Genomic DNA, 24,117 nt, shown 5'->3' with positions numbered 1-24,117 from the left:
GCTTTAGCAAGACATTTTTATGTGTTTGAGTTAGAAAAACCTATTCTTTCTTTCCTCCTGTGTTTCCTTTGTTTTCACAGAGAATACTTCACTTCTGACACTTCTGATCGCCAAATGTGTAGGAACTTTTGCCAAACCAAACAGCTCTGCAGCACTAGCTGGATGTCTTAAAATCTAATTCAATTCTGACACTATTTACCTGGAGATAGCATCAGACCCCACAGGTAAAGGGCTCAGTTCCACAAGACCATCTCTCTCTTCAGATGCTAATCCCAAGTCCAAGTTATTAACTGTTCTTCTGACCAATCAGCTATAAATCGAAGATTCCCACAACCCTTCTTGAAGTTTGATTAATTTGCTGGGGCAGCTCACAGAACTCAAGGAAATACTTATGTCTGTCAGTTTGTTTATTAAAGGACATAACAAAGCATATTAATAACAGTCAGATAAGAGACACACAAAGCGAGGTCTATGAGAGCCCTGAGTATAGACACTTCTGTCCTCATTGAGTTGGGGTACCTCACCTCACAGTATGTAATGTTTTCACTAACCTGGAAGCTCCCAAAACCCCATACTATTGAGATTTTATGGAGGCTTCCTCACAGTCATGATCAATTTTTAACTCTATGTCCAGGTTTTCTCCTGTCTCTGAAGGATGGAGGGATAGAGTTAAAAATACTAAGCTTTGAATCATGGCTTAGTCTTCCACGGGGCTACCTAGAGTCACCTCATTAGAACAAAAGACGCTTGTCATGCTCTTATCACTTAGGAATTTATAAGGGTTTTAGGAGGTCTGTGTAGGAACCAGAGTAGGGGATGGGTGGCAGAGATCAATATATTTTCTATTATCTTACACTGTTCTCTAAATCTTTCATTACACCTTTGTTTACCTGATCTGGCAGGAAATTCAGTACTACCCAGAAAAGTAAGAGAAAATGTAGGTGAAAGAAGACAGCCACAAAAACTGAATTTTCGATGGCTGCATAGTATTCCATTGTGTATATATACCACATCTTCTTGATCCATTCATCTGTTGATGGACATCTAGGTTCTTTCCATAGTCAAAAGAAATGAAATCTTGCCATTTGCGACAACATGGATGGAACTAGAGCGTATCATGCTTAGCGAAATAACTCAAGCAGAGAAAGACAACTATCATATGATCTCCCTGATATGAGGAAGTGGTGATGCAACATGGGGGCTTAAGTGGGTAGGAGAAGAATCAATGAAACAAGATGGGATTGGGAGGGAGACAAACCATAAGTGACTCTTAATCTCACAAAACAAACTGAGGGTTGCTGGGGGGAGGGGGTTTGGGAGAAGGGGGTGGGATTATGGACATTGGGGAGGGTATGTGCTTTGGTGAGTGCTGTGAAGTGTGTAAACCTGGTGATTCACAGACCTGTACCCCTGGGGATAAAAATATATGTTTATAAAAAATAAAAAATTTAAAAAAAAAACTGAATTTTCAAAAGTGCATATACATACAGCAAATATGAGCCTTTGTACAGCAGCCATTCTTTGTGCTTTCTTTTGTTGAAATGTGCACGACCTAATGATTACCTAGAGTCAAAATAAATCCCATAAAGGAATTATTGCAACCAATTCTGCAGCTATACTTTTCATTACAGGCCTGGGTAGGGAAAATACAAACCTGATGCGGAAACCAAAGGGCAAGTGGTATATACATGGATTACTTTAACATCATGGCACATGTCTTGTGAAAATGGGTATGTATTCCTAGACAGTGTATTTTGGATAAATGTTAGTGCTTCCATGCCTTTCCTCAGAATTCCTAGGATTCATGATCCTTCAATAAAGTTTCCAAAGCAATATTTCCAGCATTAAAATGGGAAGTTGCTTCAGTATATTTAGCAATAATATATGTAGGGTTAACATTTCTTGGAACAGTCTACTTCTGTACAAATGTTGACATTGATAATACTGGTGATGAAGAGTCCCTATATCACCCAGAATTTCAGTCTGGGTGTCTACAACAGCAAGGAGAGAGAATTACTAGGCAAACTTTCATTGTCAGCTTTTTCCAAGATTCTGAGAATACTAACAGGTAACATAGAACACACTACCACAAGATAACCTGAACCCTGAATATGTCAGCCAATGCCACAGAAGTTCAGCTGACTTGTAGTAATGTTCCAAGGATTCTTGCTTGAAGGCCCTATCAGCAAGTGTCTTGATATATATTAATATTATGTCCTACAAAACGAGTTCTCTGCCTTTAATTCTATTAACTGCTTCTTCCTACTGAATCCATGAATCCATTACCCCTCACTTTACCATGTTTCTATCCAGGCTCTTGAATTCTCATACAATGACAAGATACATAAAGAGCCATGTATAATGTACTGGGCTAAAACATCTCATCAATGCAATGTGGTATTGTAGTCATTTTTACAGATTGAAAATAATCAGTGAGAAGGTATGGAGCTAAGAATTTTAATTTTCCTTTTAATTGGAAAGTCTGTAATCCTTTGGAATAAGTCCTTCAAGGACAGCAATCTTTATAGAGATGGAGGTCTAGCTTTACCGTATGTTTGAAAATCTTCCCATTCGTTGTTTTTAAGTGAAAGAGATACTTGCAACGAATGTCTAGGACTCACTTGGAACTTCCATAATCTAACTACCAGACAAAATTCCATGATTATTCTCATGGGTTAATCCATATAGGAATAGCTTGTTGATCACAGGAAGTTTCATCTAATAAGGACAATTTATAAGATCTCAGACTGATAAATGATAGCCAAAAGTCAGAGCAAGAGGAACCTCTCTATAGCCAGGACAAATAGAAGCCTCTAGGCAATTCCTCATAGAATTAACAGCCAGTGCCAAAATACACTTCTCATTTCTGGGACTGCTAGAATAACTATGGGACATTCGGATTTAAGAAGTCTATTGTTTTGAAATTGAGGGAACACTTTCACTTATGCTAGAAAAAAAATTCAGACCAGTGTAAAAATACATAAGTACCTGAATGATCATCCAACATTGTTAATAATAACCAAAAAATCCACAATAAAATAGCCAACATTAAAGGATTGATTAAATAATTTGTGGCAAATGAATTAATAAAACTCAATTGAAAAGATGGTGTAAATCTATGAGTATTGATGAAAATCATTTGTTTTTTTAAGTAAAAAAGCATATAATGTTGTTTTATATAAACAAAAATATATAAAATATATAAATATATAAAATATATAAGGATGGAAGCCTTATATTTTGTTAAAAATGTGCTTTTAGGGGGCCTGAGTGGCTCAGTCTATTAAGTGTGTGCCTTGGGTCTAGGTCATGATCCCAGGGTCCTGGGATCAAGTCTCACATCAGGCTTCTTGCTCCAAGGAAGCCTGCTTCTTCTTCTCCCTGTGCCACTCCCCTGCTTGTGCTCTCTCCCACTCTTAAATAAATAAATAAATTTAAAAAATATATATATATATACTTTTAGTATAGAAAAGAAGGTAGATAAATACATACAAAACACACTTTCAAAAAAGAAGTCGTGAAAAAAATACATAAAAATGTAAATAGTTCTTATCTCTAAACAGATTTCCACATGAGTATATTTTCAAAATTTTCCACAATTACATGCATTATTTATATAATAAAAATAATAAGGGGAAAAAGAAATTATTTGAATAATGACATCTATCAATCTCGCATTAGAAGACTTAGTCTCAGGCCTACTGGCTATAAGCTTTCAAAAATTAATTCACAATCACTGGGGATATTCAATTCTTTTTTTAAAACACACTATCGAATAATTATAGTGAAGTTTCAAAAGACTGTAAGAAGTAATTTATCTATCTTCCAAAGTGAGAATAAATGATAGAACCCATGTTTCTCATGTCTGGCATAAAATATCTGCCAACAAATGTTGGGTATTATGACTGAAATAAGAACTTTCATATGCATTTACTTGCTTGATCCCCACCAGCTCTACTGGTGAGATCGGGCAGGTATCCACCACGACCAAGTGGGATTCATCCCTGGGTTTCAATGTGATAGAACAAATCAATAAGATTAGAGAGAAGAACCACATGGTCCTCTCAATTGATGCAGAAAAAGCATTTGACAAAATCCAACATCTGTTCCTGATTAAAATGTTTCAAAGTATAGGGATAGAGGGAACATTCCTGAACTTCATAAAATCTATCTATGAAAAAACCCACAGCAAATATCATCCTCAATGGGAAAAAGCTCACAGCCTTCCCGTTGAGATCAGGAAGACAACAAGGATGCCCACTCTCACCACTCTTGTTCAACATAGTCTTAGAAGTCCTAGCAACAGACAGCAATCAGACAACAAAGAGAAATAAAAGGTATCCAAATTGGCAGTGAAGAAGTGAAATAAGTCAAGCAGGCAGGTATCAATGTTACACCAGTTACACAGACACAGAAACCAAAGCTCTCTAATGTTACTTGGTTTAACTAGGATCATACAGCTGGCAAAAAGAGAAGAAAACTCAAATTATCCATGACTTCTTTTCTCTTGGTACTAATACCTGAGGTCACAAACATGGCCTTTTATTATTTCTCTCTTATGTATTGCCACAAATTATTCTTTTCTACTCAACTTTTTTTCCTAATTATTGTTATCTCTGCTTTCTCCTCTTTTCTTCATTGTTCCTTCCTTTGTATTAGTTCTCCTTTCTCCCTGTGCTTTTCCAGCATGGTTGCTGTCCCCTGATAGCTATTTCTCACAGCTTTTTCTTCTACTCCACCCTGTGTCTTCCTGCTCTCGAGTCATCTGTTTCCCTGCAGCGCGCCGGAGACAGATGGCATACCCACTTTGTTGAGTAGGAGTGCCACTCTGTGCCAGTCTGTGGAAAATCAGAGGGTGGAGGGAGTGGTGGTATGGATGGCAGTAAGTTAAGGTGTACTAATCCAACAATTTGCACAATTTTAAATATGGCACCTAAAGACTGAGAAGGAATTGAGGCAGATAGCACAAAGAACAAGGCCAGATATATCATCATGTTAAATCAAGCTCTTATTTAAACTATCTTCAGTAGGAATATATATATATATATATTTATATTTATATATAAATATATACACACACACACACACATATACACACAAATACATAATATATGATATTATATATATGTAGGATATTATATATATGGATATATATAATGTTATATATATGAAGTACAGGTAGATTTTAATAAGCAAAGAGAAGTTAAATAAGAGACTAAGAAAGTCATCTAGATTTTGATTAAGCCAAAGTCCATGCAACTACATCAGTCAAAAATTAAATAACAAGCTAAATTTGCAGATAATTTAAGAACACTATCAAGTCATCTCACTAACCTTTGTGTTTAAGCAAAAATACATTCTAAGCTTAAACTGTTTAAATAGCCTACAGATCCTCACTACAATTGGCTGGAGAATCTGATCTTAGATATGAGAGAAATAAGTTTCAAAATATTCACATTTCTGTCCTATTTATACTTTTTTTTTCCAAATCCTATTTTCAATTCAAATCCCATTTATAATGATTGTTTTTCTATATCATTTTACATTGCTAGCATTAAAAATTAATAGCAGTGAAACTGAGAATATTTCCAATAGTCCCATCCCCCTCACAGTGTATATGGAGATATCATTAAATAACAAAATATACACACGTACACACACATATACAAATGCACAAATTTTGAAACTATAAAGGAGCTTAATATAGTAAAAACTCTATGTCTAACATAAACATCTGAAAAACTGGGATAAATGATCTTCATAATCTTTTTCACTCCTTCTAAATAACAACAAAAAAGGCTAATAGCAGAGATTGGCTTAGTAAAAATGTGATTAAATTGTCAGACACAAAAGCATCACAAAGCAAACCAAAATGGAAGTATCTTAAAGTAAACATACATTTGATGACCTGCGGATAGAAGAAAACATTCCCATTCTTAGTATAAATAACTGGTTTTGCCTGTCCATCTGGCTGAAGTCCAACAAACAATCCTGGGCTTTTCATGGATTCCAGGCTTATAGATGCATTTTCCAAGTTCTTCTTAATTTTAAAATGACAGTCAGTATCTCCTGTACCCTGTGATCAATATAATATTGCATAAACATAAGTAAACACCAAAGGGCAGAATTTAAAACCAGTCACTTCACAAGATATAATTTTGCCTCATTTTCAAATCCTCATGACAAATACAGAACCTTTTTACATATATTGCACTATGCACTTCACTCTGTTCCATAAGATCCGGAAACAGAGACCATGTGTTCAGCTGAGGCAAGGGTGTATGCCCTGCCCTGGACAAAAGGCTCTAAGTAACAGAGGAGCTTCAGCTAAAGAGAGTGCAGGGTATGCTTGTATTTCATTTCAGAGTTAATAACATGTATAGGTAAAAAGAGAATACTAAAATGTGAAATTTTCCTTTTGAAAAATACTCTAAGATAATGAAAAAGAAGGCAATTCTCACCATAAGTCCATTTACATTTAAACACACACCAATCTACTGTGCTATTCCACATTTTCTGAATTAAAATTTCTTAAAGATTTTATTTATTTATTTGAGAGAGAGAAAGAGTCTGTGTGCATAAGTCGTGGGGTGGGAGGTGGCCAGGGAAGAGGGAGAAGCTGGCTTCCTGCTGAGCAGGGAGCCAGACAAGCAGGGCTCATCCCCAGGTCCAGGAGATCATGACCTAAGCCAAAGGCAGATGTTAACTAAGCCACTGGAGCAAACCCCTTGAACTGAATTTTTACCAATAAATAGACTTCACATAAATTACTCAAAGACTGTGTAACAAAACATTCAAGAATTAAGTGCTTAGGCATAATCTACATACCCTTCAGATCATCAAAATCATCTCTCCCCCTTTTAAAGGCATGTATCATCTAATATTAGAAAATAATTCACATTTTTTACCTTTTAGGGCTTTAAATTTTTTCTAATAAGATTTGGGGGTTCTAAAATATAAGTTTTGTGAAAATGAATTAAAATTTTCAATGCAACTATTTTTTTCTTTGTGAAAGACAATTATATTCTGATCCCTAGCCTTGTAGGTGAGCTTCTTTTAGGTGAGAACCAAATGTCTGTTGTCTGTTTCTTTCTCCAATATAAATATGATTCAATAAAACTCTGGCTCTGTTCACAGCCAAGTAGAGTACATATCCATATATAGTAATACTACTACTACTACTACTAAACTAATAATAATATATAAGGCCAATAGGGTAGAAATACACTCCTTGGGTTTAGAGAGGGAAAAAAAGGAACCAAACTCAGGAGAAACAGGAAGGGCTTTTTGGAAAAGGTGAACCTAAGTGCTAAATAGGAACTAAGTTTAGTAGAAGGAAGTGACAGATGGAGGTAGAGAATTTCATGCATAGGGCAGCATGAACAAAGGCCAAGAGGCAATAAACAGTATGGTGTGTATATGACCAGGCTTCTTGACGTTCTTGAGCAAAAGAGCTGGAAAGTGAATCCAGAAAGTTAGTATGAACTATCCAAATCAGTTCGTATGCGACTTAGAAAGTCTGGCCTTATCTAAGACCATGGGAGCCACTGAAGGATTTTAATTATAGGAGTGATAGAGATAGATCTTAAATTATCTTCAGATAATTCCTTTAATGCTCCTTTAATGCCCCTCTAATATTCATTATCTACCCAATCAGTTACATAACACTTTGCGGGGGCGGGGGGGTAGCAATGATTAGGAGAATCTTAATTCTCGCCTATTCTTCAAGTGTTCACCTTTGGAGCTCCCTTTAATTATTATTTCTTAGAATAGAATTTATATTTTACAACAGTTTTTGATTTACAGAAAAATAGAGAAGACAGTACAGGGCTTCCCCAGATATCTGCACTTACTTTTTCCTATCAACATATTACATTATTATGATACATTTGTTACAATTAATGAACAAATGTTGACACAACTAGTACCTTATTGATATTTCCTTAATTTTTAACAAATATCATTTTTCTGTCCAGAATCCTGAAAAGCCTGTCCTTTCTCCACTGAAATGCCTTTGCTCCTTTATCAAAGATAAAGTGACTATATTTATGTGGGTCTATTGCTGTATTCCATTGATCTATACTTCAACCAATACCCACTGTCTTGAGTATTTCAGCTCTACAGTAAGTCTTGAAGTTGAGTAGTATCAGGCCTCTAACTTTTTTCTTCCTCAGTATTTTGTTGGCTATTCTGGTTCTTTTGCCTTCCACATAAACTTTAGAATCAGTTTGTTGATACCACAAAATATCTTGTTGATATTTTGATTGAGATTATGTTGAATCTATTGACCAAGCTGGGAAGGATAAACAATGTTTCCAATCCATGAATATGGAATATTTGTCCATTAATTTAATGTCTACTTGATGTTTTTCATCAGAGTTTTATAGGTTTCCACACACAGATCTTACATATATATTGTTAGATTTATTCCTAAGCATTTCTTCTTCTTCTGGTGCTAACGTAACTCCTGTTGCATTTTTAATTTCAAACCTTAATTGTTCATTGATAGTATTTAAGAAATCAATTGACTTTTTGATATTAATCTTGTATACTGCAGGCTTGCTATAATCACTTATTAGTTCTGGAGCTTTTTGTTGATTCTTTGAGGAATTTTTACATAAACATTCATGTCATCTGCAAACAAAGACCATTTTATTTCTTCCTTTCTAATCTGTATACAGGTTGTTACCTTCTCTTGTTTTATTGAATTAGCCAGGACTTCCAACTCAATACTACATAGGAGTGGTGAGAGTGGATGTCCTTGCTTTATTCCAATCTCGGGGGGAAAACACCCAGTTTCTCACTATTTGTATGACATTAGCTGTATGTTTTCTATAGATATTCTTCACCAAATTGAGAAAAATTCTCCTCTATTCCTTGTTTGCTGTGTTTTTTAATTTTTATTTTCACCATCACCATATTCAATCAGCCATTAAGACCCCCTCATCAGTCCACAATAATACCTATCAAATTTCACTCAAATTTTAGTTCCATAGTTACTTCTCAAACTTCAGACCCATTCCCCCTATGCCTAGATCATGACAAACACTAACTAAAAGTGAGGATATTTGTTGACTATTAAACCAATATATTTTCATTGATAATTGTTACAAAATTCTCCTATCTACTGTATCAGTATGCTCATTGTGTCATGGACAAGTAGAATCCAGCACAGAACAAATAAATCTTCACTCAACTTTGAGTTTCCAAATATAAGGGTTTTAAGAAATTTATACCAAATAAGAACTCAGAACTTTGCAAGACCAAGCTTTATTGAAAGATACAGATTTCATGGAAAGAATGGCCATATGTACCCCAATGTTCACAGCTGCAATGGCCACTGTGGAAAGAACCAAGATGCCCTTCAACAGATGAATGGGTAAAGAAGATATGGTCCATATACATATAATGGAATATTATGCAGCCATCAGAAAGAATGAATACCCAACTATAATAAATAGTAAACTGTGAGATCATTTTCTAGAAAACTCAAAGAAAATAATTTATCTTACAACTTTTTTAAAAGTCTCTTCAAAAATTTTTAAGTAAAACATGATTTCAACTCTCACTTTCCAGTTCTGCATGTAAGAACTTCCTATTCCATCTTAATAAAAAAAATAAAAAATAATAAAAAAAAAAGCTAAACAGACTGAAAAATCAACCATTCCATTTAGATCTGTAAGAGAAGTAGATACAAGTGAATTTCTGCCCCCAAGAATAGAAAGACAGACAGGAAAATACAGAAAAGTCACAGCTTAACAGAGCAAAGACTCACAAACAGAAACTAATGAGGGAACCATGCCTGTGTACAAAACTTGAACTATAATTCATGTTCAATTGAGCCTCAGTGAGGACAAATCTGAGAGTTAGTACTCTCATAAACAGGCCCTTATATTTTTATCACTTTATCTTCAAGAGCTCAACCAGTGTCCCACAGTGAGTATCAGAGAATTTCCTTGTGCTTCTGGTAGGGGGAGGGGAAATGAACCATTTTGAAATATACCATAGCACTTTTTTCTTCTTAACAAGAACTGCCCACAGGAAAAATTAGTTAATTATATAAAACATTTTTGGATTTTATCTGAGACTAAATAACATGGAAGAAGGGAAATATCCAACTCTAGTCCACTCTACCCATCCCAGAACTATGAAATTCACAGTCCAGGGACATAGACCCACTAAAAGCATGATTTATCATTATTACATGAAATGAAGTAAGTCTTTTACTGAATTTTATACTTTTTAGCCTCTCGTCTAGGCTTGTGTACCTGGCCCATCTATACAACTTCTTAAAAATACAAATTATCTTGAACTTTTTATTATGGGCATGTGTAGAAAAAAGGCAAAATTAAAGAAATTTGTAATGAGAGAGTCTTTCCTAGTTTCTGCAAACTAAACTCTTGCCCATGAGCAAGGATCCTGCTAATGTGGGGTATGTCAATATGTGTGTCTTTCTTTGGTACCCCGATCACTTTTTAGCTTGTTTTTCCTACAATTCTTACATCTCTTTTTCCTTTACATTGATTCTTAGTGATGATTTCCACCCATGTTTTGAGGCTTGTTTATCTTTCTTTAATTAAACTTCACAGTTGTCCCCAGTGAACTGCATAATGTTTGTTGCTAACTTGAATTTTTACTAAATCAACATCTATTAAACTGATTTACTCCTACAGCTTAACAGTATCATAGTAACAAAGACATAGTAACAAAGACAAAGATCAGCATCACCTGATTTAAACATTGGTATGAGGCATGTTTGTCTGTAAGAAAAGTTTTTAAATATATAGTGGCAGATACATTGGAATCATTAATGCTTTTATTCAATTCAATTCAACCTATACAATGAACATTTGTTGAGTAGCTACCTGGACTGAGGCACTACTAGGTTTTTAAGGTATAATAACATGAGCATGCATTACCATTTACCTTCAAATGCATCTTAAACCTTCTGGAAATTGTAAACAAGCCTTACCATAACCTCTAAATACATGGAGAGGTTAACTAAATAAAGAAGGCTAGCTAATAAAGGAGAATATCTAAGATAATTATTACCATTCTCTTTTCAAGAGTAATGTTATTCCAGTCTAATGATTTCTGGTCAGATACAGTGAAGGTGAAAAAAATATATATGCCTGATTTTTATGCATTAACACAATATCTTAAGAGCAAAAAATCCAAGTCAGACAACCACATCAATGAGTCACTAAACAAAGTATAAAGGAAACACTACAATGGAAATAGCAGAAGTAAAACACAAATTATGAAATTTATAGGAGGCTCTTATCTACAAAAGTAGCAAAGTAAAGATTAAATATCAATGTTGTTTAAATGGTAAATATCATTAAGTGGTAGTCTCAGAGTCCTCCAACCCTCAGCTAATTAATTGAGTCTGGTATACACAAAACAAGTGGATATGTGGGCTCCACAGGAAGAGCCCTATGGGACCTTGATGCTGACTGTGTGAGGCAGACCACAGCCAAGGGGCCAGTTCCAAAGAAAAGCTAGAATAGGATTGATCTGGACTGTGCCTAATGGATAAAAGTATTAAATCTAGAATAGAAACTCTTCAACCTTAGACATTCTTTTAGTAACTACATAAAAGGCATGATTGATTAGTTCATTTACATGGAACAGTTTGGGATGAGACATGTTATTTTTGTCTTCTTACCTTATTATTTGTTTTTCTGTATGGGCTTAGGGGTTAAGGGATGGCATTACAAACATAAGAGGTTTCATCCAGCCTTTGCTACACATATATACTCAAAAATATTAGTCCTTCTCTCTTTTCTTTCTTTGCTGATCTTGTTAAAATTATCATGAAATTCACCTTTGGCAAGAATAGTGCACATTTTTATAGGATTTACAAAGTATTCAGGAGCCCCTGGCTTCATGTAAAGTCTCTTTAAATTTTCAAATCTTTTAACAATAACTTTCCAATGTAATAGTATTTGCAAGAACAAGCTTGGAATTTCTAACAGAAACACCAGGAAGCTAAAGAACTCTACAAAATGTTTGAGCTTTGATTTTGGAGGCAAGTAAACAAAAGTAAAAGATCTGTAAGTATGTCATAGGCTAGGAAGACCTCCAGAGTCATACCTTAACTGGTAATTTTTACTTTCTTTTTTAGCAGGGAAGGGGCAGAGGGAGAAGGAGAGAATTTTTCACAGGCTCCATGCCCTATGCAGGCCCTAATGTGAGGCTTGATCTCACAACCCTGAAATCATGACCTGAGCTGAAGCCAAGAGTCAGACAGGAAACTTAGCTGACTGAGCCACCCGGCTGCCCCAATTTTTACCAAGCTTTCTTCTGCAGCCTTCAAGTATTGCACACACTTTACACTTTATCTGTTAGGGTTTTGGGGGGGGGTTATATTGAACTGGTACACACTGGTAGAGCCATGGTCATTTTTAAACACTGAAATATTTCTTAGATGGTACACAGCTGTGATCTGAGCCCCTAGTTCCTCTTAGTGCTCTGGCTATTCCAGCAAGACACAGAATTGGAGGTCATGGCCCATTGCTGTGGTGGGGGGTGGGAGACTGGATCCAAGCAGAAGAATGGCATCTTGATAACATGGCCAGCAATGCCTTATCCCCATCATGGACCCCCAAGGCTCCTTTTCTCCTTGATCTTCCTTTCAGACCTTCTCCCCCTTACTAGTCTCCTTTCCATTCACCTTCTGCTTCATACTCATGGGTTGCCTCACAGGGGCATGACCTAAAAGGAATGTCCTTAACCCTCTGGTTAAATGACATGCAATCAAGATGTGACATGCCAAAAAGGCCTTGAGAATCTCCGTGTTATGCTCTGAAATGGCCTGAACTTCTTCTTTAAATGTTCTAAATATCAAATTCCATGTAATCAAACCACTTATGTTCCTTCACCTTTGTCAAGAGATCTCACGGGGCTCCGCATTTTGGCTATCTCCACCCTAAAACAAATAGAACAAATGCGCTGGTTTGTTGTTGCTGTTGTTGTTTTTTCAAGTTATGAAATGCCTTTAAGAAGTGATACTGGATTTGAAACTTGAATACATGATTGGCTGTCTCAGTTCCAAAGAGCACGAGGAATTCTGAATTTAGCTTTTCATGCCAACAAGTCCCTCAGGGAGGGAAAAGAAAGGAGGTTCCTACTGCTGATGCACAGTACAGGCTGAGAGGATACAATTTCAGACTCAATCACTTATCCAACAAGCTATCAACAAAATGGGTTCTAGGAAAACTGCTGAAGAAAACTTTGTTTTTGTGTTGAGAATGACCTCCCCTCTGTGTATAGGGACTCTGGTCTCCTCATGGGAGTCAACCCAGCTTTTCCATCTGGGTATCATGAATCCTTCAAAACAGGGGCTTAGGAGATAGACTGACCCAGGTGGACTCATGGCTCTGATACTGGTTGCTGGGTTCTGGAAAAGTTATGTAACCAGGCTCACAGTTAGCTCCTTCATCTGAAGAATTAGCATTCCCATAGTTTCTCTGTGACAGAATAATACTTCTACATATTAATCTGTAAGTTTCTGCCCATCTTCCTGTGTGCACCAAATCTTTTCAATTGAATACCAAGAACTTCTTCCATTTCCTCAGTCTAATCAGATAGAGATGAGTCACTCATAGTACAAACGAGAAGAAAAGGAAGAAAAAAGCATGAGTACTTAGTGTAAGGCAGAGAGATTCAAGATTCTGCTATATACTTTCAGAAAAAATGTTCTCACTTGGAAGGACAAGATACGCAGCACACTGGGAAAGAGATGGAAAAGACAGGGCTCACACACACTGGAAAGAAAGAATAGAAAAACCATGAAAATCACCATCCAACTTAAGTATGAGGCAACTAAATGGAAGGTGACCAAGCAATGAGCTGTCCTCTTGGTTGATATCTAGAGAAGATAGAAGTTTCCAATGCTGGCTCATCTTCTACTTTGGAGAGTCATTTATCTTCACTGCCACAAATTCTCCCTAGCAACTTCAAGACACACATACTCCAAAAAATGTGTAATGCAGTGATGTAGTATCTGTCTCATGGTTCTGAACACTTCCATGAGTCTCAGAAGAGAAAGGCTTGTATACTTTGTGGATACTGGTGATAGGAAGGGAAAGCTACTTCCTGATGCTCCTCCTATAGTATGACTGAGCACTAGATAAAATCATACTCTCAATTAGTATGACCATAGTAGTAATGTTACCTTTTTCTAATCTTAATTAGTTCATGTACCAGTTTAGAGACCATAATATTACACTTTGTCTGTTAAGCATGGATTCGACTTCTGTGAAATGGGATATAGCCCATGGATGAATCAATCTGAGATATAGCTCCTGTGAAACAATCAAGGATGCTAATTATGTGTATGTGCATGTGCTTTTCTCTTTTGCACTCTGAACATCAATGCAGCTCACCATACACAGACTTGCCAGTCTACAACAAAGACAGGGGCCCAAAGAATGATAAATGGCTTAAGTCTTTTTCTCTCCTCATCCCCAGAAGCTAAGGCAAACTCTCCAATATAACTATATGTCAAACTGGTAAGGGAAAAAGGGAGAGGAGGCAGCCCTGAGTTTATCTAAAAGGTAAGGTTTAAACTAAATTGTTTCAAACAAGAACAGAGGAACAGAGCAGTAACAGTCAAATAAATGTGTAATTTTATATGCCCTTTTATATGCCCTTCAACCCATAAAAGAATCCTGCTATATTAAAGGTGTTATGTTGGTTGCCTTCCATATCCCATCTTAAGTCAAGATGTTAAAGAAACACAGCACTGGGTATTATACACAACTAATGGATCATTGAACACTGCATCAAAAACTTATGTTATACTCTATGCAGCCTAACTGAACATAATAAAAAAAGATGTTAAAGAAGAATCCCTAATATTTAGAATTGAAAATTATTTCCTTACTCAAAATACAGGGTTTCTGTTGGTAGACATTTGGGTGCCAAAAGAAGCAGTAAGGAAATATTGTTGAGCTGGGACTTTCTAGAGCCTTGGTTTTCAAAGTGTGGTATGCAGACCAACATCATCAACAACAGCTGAGAACTTATTAGAAATGCAGATACACAGGGGCACCTGGGTGGCTCACTGGGGTAAAGCCTCTGCCATTGGCTCGGGTCATGATCTCAGGGTCCTGGGATCCAGCCCCACATTGGGCTCTCTGCTCAGCAGGGAGCCTGCTTCCCCCTCTCTCTCTGCCTGCCTCTCTGCCTACTTGTGATCTCTGTTTGTCAAATAAATAAATAAAATCTTAAAAAAAAAAAAAACAGAGAAAAGAAATGTAGATACACAGGTCCCACCACCGCGTATCTGAATTAGCCCAGCTTTACAATAAAATTCCCAGGTGATCTGTGTGCACATTACATTCCAGAAGCAATGTCTAAAGGGTCAGAATCCCTCTCTAATCATACAAAGGATGTGGCTGCCCTCCTCACTTTTTAATAAGACAAGGGAGACCATCATATATAGCACCCAATTTCCTAAATGTTTATAGGTTAATACAAAAAAAAAAAAAACACTCAGAAAGTGCCATTCTTATATCTGTCATTGGCAAATGTCTTAAACATTTGCTGAGAAAAATATAAGCAGATGCTTACTGTTCCATCACACTGGCCATCCTTAATCCTTAGATACATCCGTTCATTTTTCACACTTTCAAACATGCAAATACCAGAGCTGATTTTATGCACTTTCCAGTAGGATTTTTCAGACTGGCTTCCCACTCCAGTGCAGCTCCCATCAGGCTGGAGACACAGGGCTTGGCACAGGCTGGTAGCAAGTAGAACCACAGCACTATTGAGGAACACACCCTCAAGGACAATAAACAAAACAGAATCAGTAAATAATAACCTCATGTTCTACTAAAAGAAGATGGAAGTAGAGTTCATTCTTTTACAGAAGCTGTAGTGATCAGAATTTTATCAGAAACTTCTTTGCTGAAAGTAAGCAAAATAAGGAAGTAAATAATTTAACTACTATGCAAAACCAAACAAAATTAAAGGAGGTTCTCTGACTCATTATAATTTATACCGATCATTATTGAGAGTAAAAATGTCACCATTAGATGCTGTAGATTAAAAATATATACAAAACACAAACATTTCTCTTAAGAACTTTACAATCAATATAAACAAATAATTATAACAGTAATATAAAGCAGAATAAGAATAGTATGCTTCAAGTGTACCTGAATTAATGGGATGTACCATCTGGATATTATTTCAAAGTATATATGTAGGAATGAATAAATGAAAAGAGTTATCAAATATAACTAAGGTAAGTTTAAGTAAATCCTAGGCAATCAATAACTTAAGAAGATGTAAGAAATTCTTAAATGTTTATTAAAGCACACTAACACTGTAGAGAAATAGATAAAATACATAAATACAGAAGACAAAACACAAATAGCAAATAAACATAAAAAAGGTAATTCACACTAGTTCACTACTCTAAAAATTGTCATAGGTTTTTTTTTAAGGACCATGCCCAATACTAAGGTCAACACAGTGGATACTCTGTTACACACTAAAGGAATTGAGTAGTAAAGAAATGAAGGGAAAAAAAGAGACAAACAAAAAAACGGACTCTTAAATACAAAGAATAAACTGATGGTCGCCAGAAGAGAGGTGGGTAGGGGGATGGGTGAAATAAAGGGAATTAAGAGCACACTTACTTTGATGAGCATTGAGAAATGTATAGAATTGTTAATCATTATATTGCATACCTGAAACTAATATAATACTGTATGTTAATTATATTTCAATTTTAAAAAAAGGAAAGAAATTAACTTTACTCACAGAAGTCTGGCTTTTGCCTTCGGACTCTGAAATGTAATTTCTAAACCTTAGGATTGTCAGATTTGATAGAGGAGTTTTTTGTTTGCTTGATGGCCTTGGGCCAGCCACACAGTAAAAATGTGATTTAGGGTGGCAGCTTTGAGTCACAAGGTGTCAGCTGACCTCCTGAGAGGCTGGACACTGAGATCAGCCATATGGACTCCTTATATGATTGAACCCCAGTAAAGATGGGGCACCAAGGGTCAGGTGAACTTCCTGGTTAACAAAACTTCATGCATATTTCATATATCTATGCTGAGAAACTAAAGCCATCCTGACTCTATGGGGAGAGGACAACTAGAAGTTGCACCATTTAGTATTTTTCTTGGATTCTGCCCTATGTGTCTCTTCCCTTACCTGATTTTAACCTGTATTCTTTCTCTGTGATAAACCATAACCATGAGTATGACAACTTCCAGTGAGTTCTGAGTTTTTCTATTAAATTATCAAAATTTTATTGTTGTCTCAAGGACTCTGGAACTCTGAAGTTGGTGTCAGAAGTGAGGGTAGTCATGTAAACTGCCCCCTCTAACTTCTCAGTTGTTTTAACTTCCACGGGATTAAAATCAGTGCATTTCAGGAAAGAAAGTCAGCAATATGTTCCCATTGTTTCAAAGGCTTCATATTCTCACCCTTAAATTCAACAGTGGCAAAATGAAGAGATTAAGATTAAACATCCAGTGATTAAAGACTTAAATAAATAAATAAACACGTATACATAATCATATACCTTATGTTTGGGTATTATGCAACCATTAAAAATAATGTTGTTTTGAGAAAAAATAATAATGTAATGAAATGTTTATTATATAGTAACTATAAAAAGTTTTGAAGACAAACTGACTTTGATTTGAATCATGATCTACCATTTACCAGTTATGCTATACCAGTCAGATTTTTAACTTCTCTGAAAATCTTTTCTTCATGTTTAAAATACAGAAAATATCTGTCAGTACTTTTAGGATGATTAAATAGTTTTTGTATGCAGTAAACTCTCAGTAAAGTGCTGGGCACAAAATAGGCAATCTCATAAATTATACTTATTATTATGGTAACAATAATATTTTTAAGATAAATTCACACAAACACATACTATAAAGAAGGAAGTATCAAATGATCACACATATACAACACTCAAAGATTATAAATATTCTAATTGTTAGAAAAGTTAAATATATACATTTGATTGCCTATGTAAGAGTCCGTAAATTTTTATTAAGAATTCTCACATTTATACCATTTATAGTTTTAACCTCCAAATTCAATTGGATGTAGGATGTTGCTCCCACCAGTTTCAGTACTGCTAAAATTAAGTAAAATCTCTATTGCTTTTCAAAGTTTGGGTAAATAGAATGGCAATAGGCATCAATGCCACCTAGTGGGAAGAGATCTGATTACTCCTTAATGACTCAACTCACGAATTTGCCTCAAAAAAGCAAAAGAAAGTGGGTATTTAGCAATACACACTTTAATGCCTTTCCACCATTTTACCTTGACAAAAACCACAAATTCTTTTGAAAGGTCTGCGTAGCCTGCTGATGATTCATCAGCTATTTTGCCATGATGATCAACAGTAACTACATGACCAGGATCCAGCACTGACTCCAGAAGTGCACAACGGTCGTGCTGATAAAGCACCCGCAGCTCAGTACAGGCTCCACCAGTAGCCTAAGAGGATGAAAAAAAAAAAAAAAAAAAAACACAAAACCCCTGAATTAGCAAGAGAAAAATAATTAAATTTAAAATTTTTGGATATTATAGGTATATACAGGTCTACTCCACTCTAGAGAATCCTTGTATTACCTGTCACATGCTTTTGTAATTTAATTGTTTTGATTCTCCACCCTGACTTTCAGTGTTTTATTCCAAGAACTTTCTTCTCTTGATTTCTCAGAACCCATGGTAGAATATTGGGTAACAACAAAAAAACTTCAGTGGCAGGATATTTTAATGAATTATTAATATGTATGTTTATTGTTGTTTATTTTTCATTTCTTCATTTGTATCCTCCTAACCCAAGACTATTTTGGAAAATCTGAAATTAACAGATGTGCGTTACTAAGTTTTACTTCCAAAAATCTAAACAAATCAAGGAGGTTATGCTACAAGGACACATTTCTGGTTCAAGGTACGATTTGAGATTTTATCCCACGTTCTCCTCATTACCTTGGAGAGATATTTGAGCCTGAAAAGGAAGGGCTCATTGATGGCCTTGAATGGCTTGAAGACCCATGACACTAAGGCTACCAAACTCAGCCAAATGCTCTTGTGTAAGAATGGCAGAGAAGCAACAGGACTATTCATCTTTAAAGAAGCCATCTGAGAGGCAGGCGCCTGGATGGCTCAGTCATTATCGTGTGACTTTGGCTCAAGTCATGATCCCAGGGTGCTAGGATTGAAGACTGCTTCTCCCTCTCCCACTCCCCCTGCTTGTGTTTCCTCTCTCACTGCCTTTGTCAAATAAATAAAATAAAATCTGTTAATAAAAGAGAAGTCTTCTGGGGCACCTGGGCAACTCAGTGAGTTAAAACCTCTGCCATCAGCTCAGGTCCTGATCCCAGCTCCTGGGATCAAGCCCCACATCGGGCTCTCTGCTCAACAGGGAGCCTGTTTCCTCCTCTTTCTCTGCCTACTTGTGATCTCTGTCTGTCAAATAAATAAATAAAATCTTTAAAAAAAATTTAAAAAAGAAACCATGTGATGTTTGATGAGTTATTAGCAGTGACTGGTGTGGACTGAAGCTAGGAGGGCAGTTACTGATATGCTGAGGTCCCCATACCAGAAGAAATCTTATGTGTAACAAAATGAGTCTCACAAAAATTAAGATGGAAGCTCTCACCAACCTAGTAGGATAGGAGCTTGGAAATAGATTTAACTTGATTTTAGAAAAATAAAGTAATAGGATATTTCTCAAACCCTTGACTTAATTGAGTACATTCCATATCCACTACATTCATATTTATAAGCATTTACTATGACTAGGACCTGTACTAAGTAGAATATGCTACAAAGTACAACACAGGATGACTTGCTAAGTCCAGAGAACAGGAAAAAAGACGTTTTGAAGAAAATTATTATCACTTAGCCTGAATCTCAGGCCTACAAATTACATAAGCTTTTCTTCAATAATTATTAATTTTCCTTAAGTTAAATAAAATGCTATGAGTCAAAAATCACATAATATTGGGACACCTGAGTGTCTCACCTGTTGAACACCCAACTCTTGATTTCAGTTCAGGTCGTGATCTTATGATTGGGGGATTGGGCCCTGCCAGGGGCTCTGCACTCAGTGTAGAGTCTGCTTGTCCCTCTCCCTCTACTCCTCCCTCCACTCATGCTCCACCCCCCCTTTAAAATAAATAAATAAAATCTTAAAAAATAATCAGGTAATATTATATAACATTATATGAGGAAGCTGTAGCATGAGTACTAGAATCAGAACGCCTGTGTTAGATTCCTGCTTTCACATTTCCAACCTATGTGACTGGGTAACTCAGTCCATCCACCTGTCAGGTTCCTCTTCTGCTAAATAAGGATAATAATGGATTCTCTCAGAGGGTAGATATAAAGACTAGATGTTATAACACATATTAAGCATTTGGAACAGTATGTGACAGTTATCCTACGCAGTCTCATTTTTCAAAATCAAAAGCATGCATATATTTTTTAAAACAGCTTTATATATTAAAAACTATTTTTTCAAACCTAAACCAAGGAATACAAAGTATACTTAAGTGAAATTATTATTATTTTTTCCCTAATAACACGTCCCCTAAAGGGGCCTTTGAGAAATCTGATCATCTCCTTTTGGAAGCCTATTTAATATTTTGAATGTTATCAGAAAAGCAGTCTACTGGGGCGCCTGGGTGGCTCAGTGGGTTAAAGCCTCTGACTTTGGCTCAGGTCATGATCCCAGGGTCCTGGGATCGAGCCCCACATAGGGCCCTCTGCTCAGCAGGGAGCCTGTTTCCTCCTCTCTCTCTGCCTGCCTCTCTATCTACTTGCGATCTCTGTCAAATAAATAAATAAAATCTTTAAAAAAAAAAAGTGGTCTACTTTTTCTTGTCTAAATTTTAATTGCTGATATATAGGACTATTTATGCATCAGAATCTCACAACTTAGTAAGACAAAACAGAATAATGAAAATGGTTAAAGTAAAAGCCAAAGAAAATACAATTTGATCCTATAAAAAATATATATAGATACAATACTATTGATATATGACAAAAAGGAAAATTCCTACATACCATTCCAGTGACATTGCTATTGTCAATAGCAAGAGAAAGATGTCTTATTTCATGACTTTGGAAAATGCATATATTTTCTCTGTTGAAAATAACATCAAAGAGACCTGGAAAACATTTTAGGGTATTAGCAAGTAATTCATGCTTTTAAAGTATTTTTTCTTATTCAACTATACACTGAAATCTCCTAACAATATATTTTGTGATATCTTTTAGTTAAATGTTTTTAATTAGTCAAAAGGTAGAATGCCAATAACCTTTGATTATCTATAAGCTGCTTGGCAATTTGCTGGCATTTCCCTGGAAAATCCTTAATGCATTTCCATTCTAATTGGTAAGCACCTGAGACAACCCCAAAAAATGACACCTGATAGAATGGATTCCAGGATGATAAATTATCCTGTTACAAAAAAAATAATTTCCATTCCACTCTAAATCTCAGGGACTTGAGGTAAAATAAAATAACGCATTATAAATACATATGATTTGAGCATTAGTGACTACTTTGTATGATGATGTCATCACATATTTATGATGTATAAAAAGTATATTTTCAATATACTTTTGCATACTTTTTTACCTTATAACTTATGCTCTTGAAGGCATGAATTTTTGTCTATTCTGTATATACCTATATAATTGCACTTAGAGCAGCACCTAGAACGTAGTAACTGCTCAGGAAATATTCTTTAAAAAGTTAATTAGATCCCCACAGCCTACACAATATGTACCACAGACGGAAATTGAATCTAGGACCTCAGATCTTAGCCCAGTGCTCTTTCCAATATTGAGAATCCTTTCTTTAGTACTTACAAACAACAAATTTTCAAGAATCCACTCTTGTAACAATAAGAAATAAAGACCATTTTTCCTTTTACAAATAGGTGATTCTCAGAAAATGTAAGTCAAACAAGCCCAATATAAAGGAATACATATTGTGTGTTTTATTTTACAGAAAGCACAAAATATAGGCAATACATTGAACTCACTGGAGCATCAATATATAAAAATACATATAAGGCTAATATTAACAGATCTACAGGGAGAAACTGACAGACTACAATAATAGTAAGGAACTTTAATCCCTGACTCATATCAATGATTCAACTAAGAATCAATTACAAGAAGATAACTGGAAAATCCCCAAAACTGTGATGATTAAACAACATGCTACTGAAGCAATGTATTAACCAATGTATAATCAAAGAAACCAAAGAAGGAAATAACTGGAGACAAATGAAAGCATAAATACTACCTGTCAAAATTTTGGGTTTTCAGCAAATGTGACTCTAAGAAGGAAGATCATAGCAATATAGGCCTAACTCCAAAACCAAGAATGTCTCAATAATCTAACTTCAAACCTAAATCTAGATGTATGATTCTAGTTCTGGTTTTAGCAAGAGAGAGTTCAATCATTCATTTAACTACTTGTTATTAAGCACCTACTACGTGCAGGCAATATTTTTCAGTCATAACCTACATAAAAATTCTCAATGCTCTTATTTCTAAAACATTCTTATATTTAAAAACAAGGGGTAAATATTTATAATCTTAAAGTTCCTGGCTAATTCTAATATCCACTGGATCAAATCACACTGATAGCATCAAAACAAACTCTAATTGCCAAAACCCAACAGAAGCATTTTCAGTCCTTATTTCATTTTGCTTCTCTACTCCATTTGAACCTGCAGGCATCTTTTGAAACTTCACAGTCTCATACTTCACTAACTTCCTTCTCAGTTTCCTACTTCATTCTCAGTTGTCCTCTTCATGCACAGGGTTCTGTGCTAAGGTGAATAACTCTCACTCTTCACTGGCTCCCCGAGAAGTTTATTTTAATAATCCATGAAGTGATAAATACCAAATCAACATCTCAACCACTCATTTCTCCCTCAAAATCAGCTCATATGTATAATTTAACTCACACACACTTCAAACTCAATATATACAAACTTGAGCTTACAATTCTCCACATATTCTTAGCTTCCAATCTACTCTTTCTAAATCTTCTGTATTTCCTACCTTAGTCAGTGACCCCCATCAACAACTTAATCATCCAAACTGGAAACCTAAGAATAACCTTTCCCTTAGTACACCTTTACCAATAAATGATGAAGACCTGCCAATTATCTCCTAGAAATTCTTCAAATCCATTCTCTCTTCTCTATCAATATCCCCAATGAAATATTTTAGGTCCTCATCATCTTCTGTCTGACATATTACAAGAAGCTTCTGATTGGTCACTCTTTCTCTAATCATTCTGCACAGGCCTAAATCTGGCCTCCATTTAGCCACCAAAGTATTTCTATTCTACTTCAAATCTGTTAATGGCTATCACCCACCATAGAAAGGAATAAAAGAAGTTGCCTTCAAACATGCACTGGACCTTCTCTCCCAGACCTTTTAAAGAAACAGATCATTCATGGAGGATGTATAGTTTTAACTTACAAAATGAAGTAGGTATCTTTTGTTTACTAGAAGCCTACTGATATTCTTCTAGTAGTGAGGTCAAGTATTTGAAACATGTTTTGTGGTCTCTAGAGTAAAGCATCAGATCACTCTTTATTGCAACACTCAAAATTCATTTTGATTCTAATGCTGAATTCTGAGTTAAGAAATTCAGCAATTTACAATACAAAATAGCCCTGATTTGCTGAAGACTGATAAAAGTGCTAGTCATCCCTATACGTATCAAATTAGAGTTAGAGGATGCCATAAAGTGAGCAGCCATATCCCCACTATGAATGTGTATTTCCAAGAAATCCAGAGTCCTCTTCTTCCTTTACATCTCCTTTCCCTAATCTTTCCTAATTCAGAAACTGAAGTACACTTTAAGCAAGACTGAATAAGACAACATCCATTCTAGAGCATATTCTTTTCTAATCTAAAGCCAAAGAGGTCCTTCAAAGCACTCTCATAAAATAGAGGAGCAAAGCCCATGGCTTCTTGATTTCAGAGAAGTGTAGCTATGATATGGTAAAGATGCAGCAGAAGACAAAGTGGCCAATATATATTCAGTGCTATACTCTTTAAATAATAAACTGTTTTTCATTT

At 35.6% G+C, this 24,117-nt stretch overlaps 1 protein-coding gene across 1 annotated transcript in view; it reads right to left on the bottom strand.

The window, feature by feature from the left end:
• RP1 (RP1 axonemal microtubule associated) overlaps positions 1-24,117 on the bottom strand; it is a 357,923-nt gene that overhangs the window by 143,896 nt on the left and 189,910 nt on the right. The window contains exons 13-16 of the mRNA XM_032316308.1: positions 21,067-21,170; positions 18,310-18,486; positions 15,580-15,792; positions 5,899-6,076 (exon numbers count right to left, since the gene is read on the bottom strand). Coding sequence (XP_032172199.1) covers positions 5,899-6,076; positions 15,580-15,792; positions 18,310-18,486; positions 21,067-21,170 — 672 coding nt within the window. The remainder of the gene's footprint in view (positions 1-5,898; positions 6,077-15,579; positions 15,793-18,309; positions 18,487-21,066; positions 21,171-24,117) is intronic.

The sequence above is a fragment of the Mustela erminea genome, chromosome 16 (assembly GCF_009829155.1).
Source record: "Mustela erminea isolate mMusErm1 chromosome 16, mMusErm1.Pri, whole genome shotgun sequence".
Taxonomy (NCBI): Eukaryota; Metazoa; Chordata; class Mammalia; order Carnivora; family Mustelidae; genus Mustela; species Mustela erminea.
Note: the sequence above shows the minus strand (reverse complement) of the source record. Positions and strands in the feature narration are given on the sequence as shown.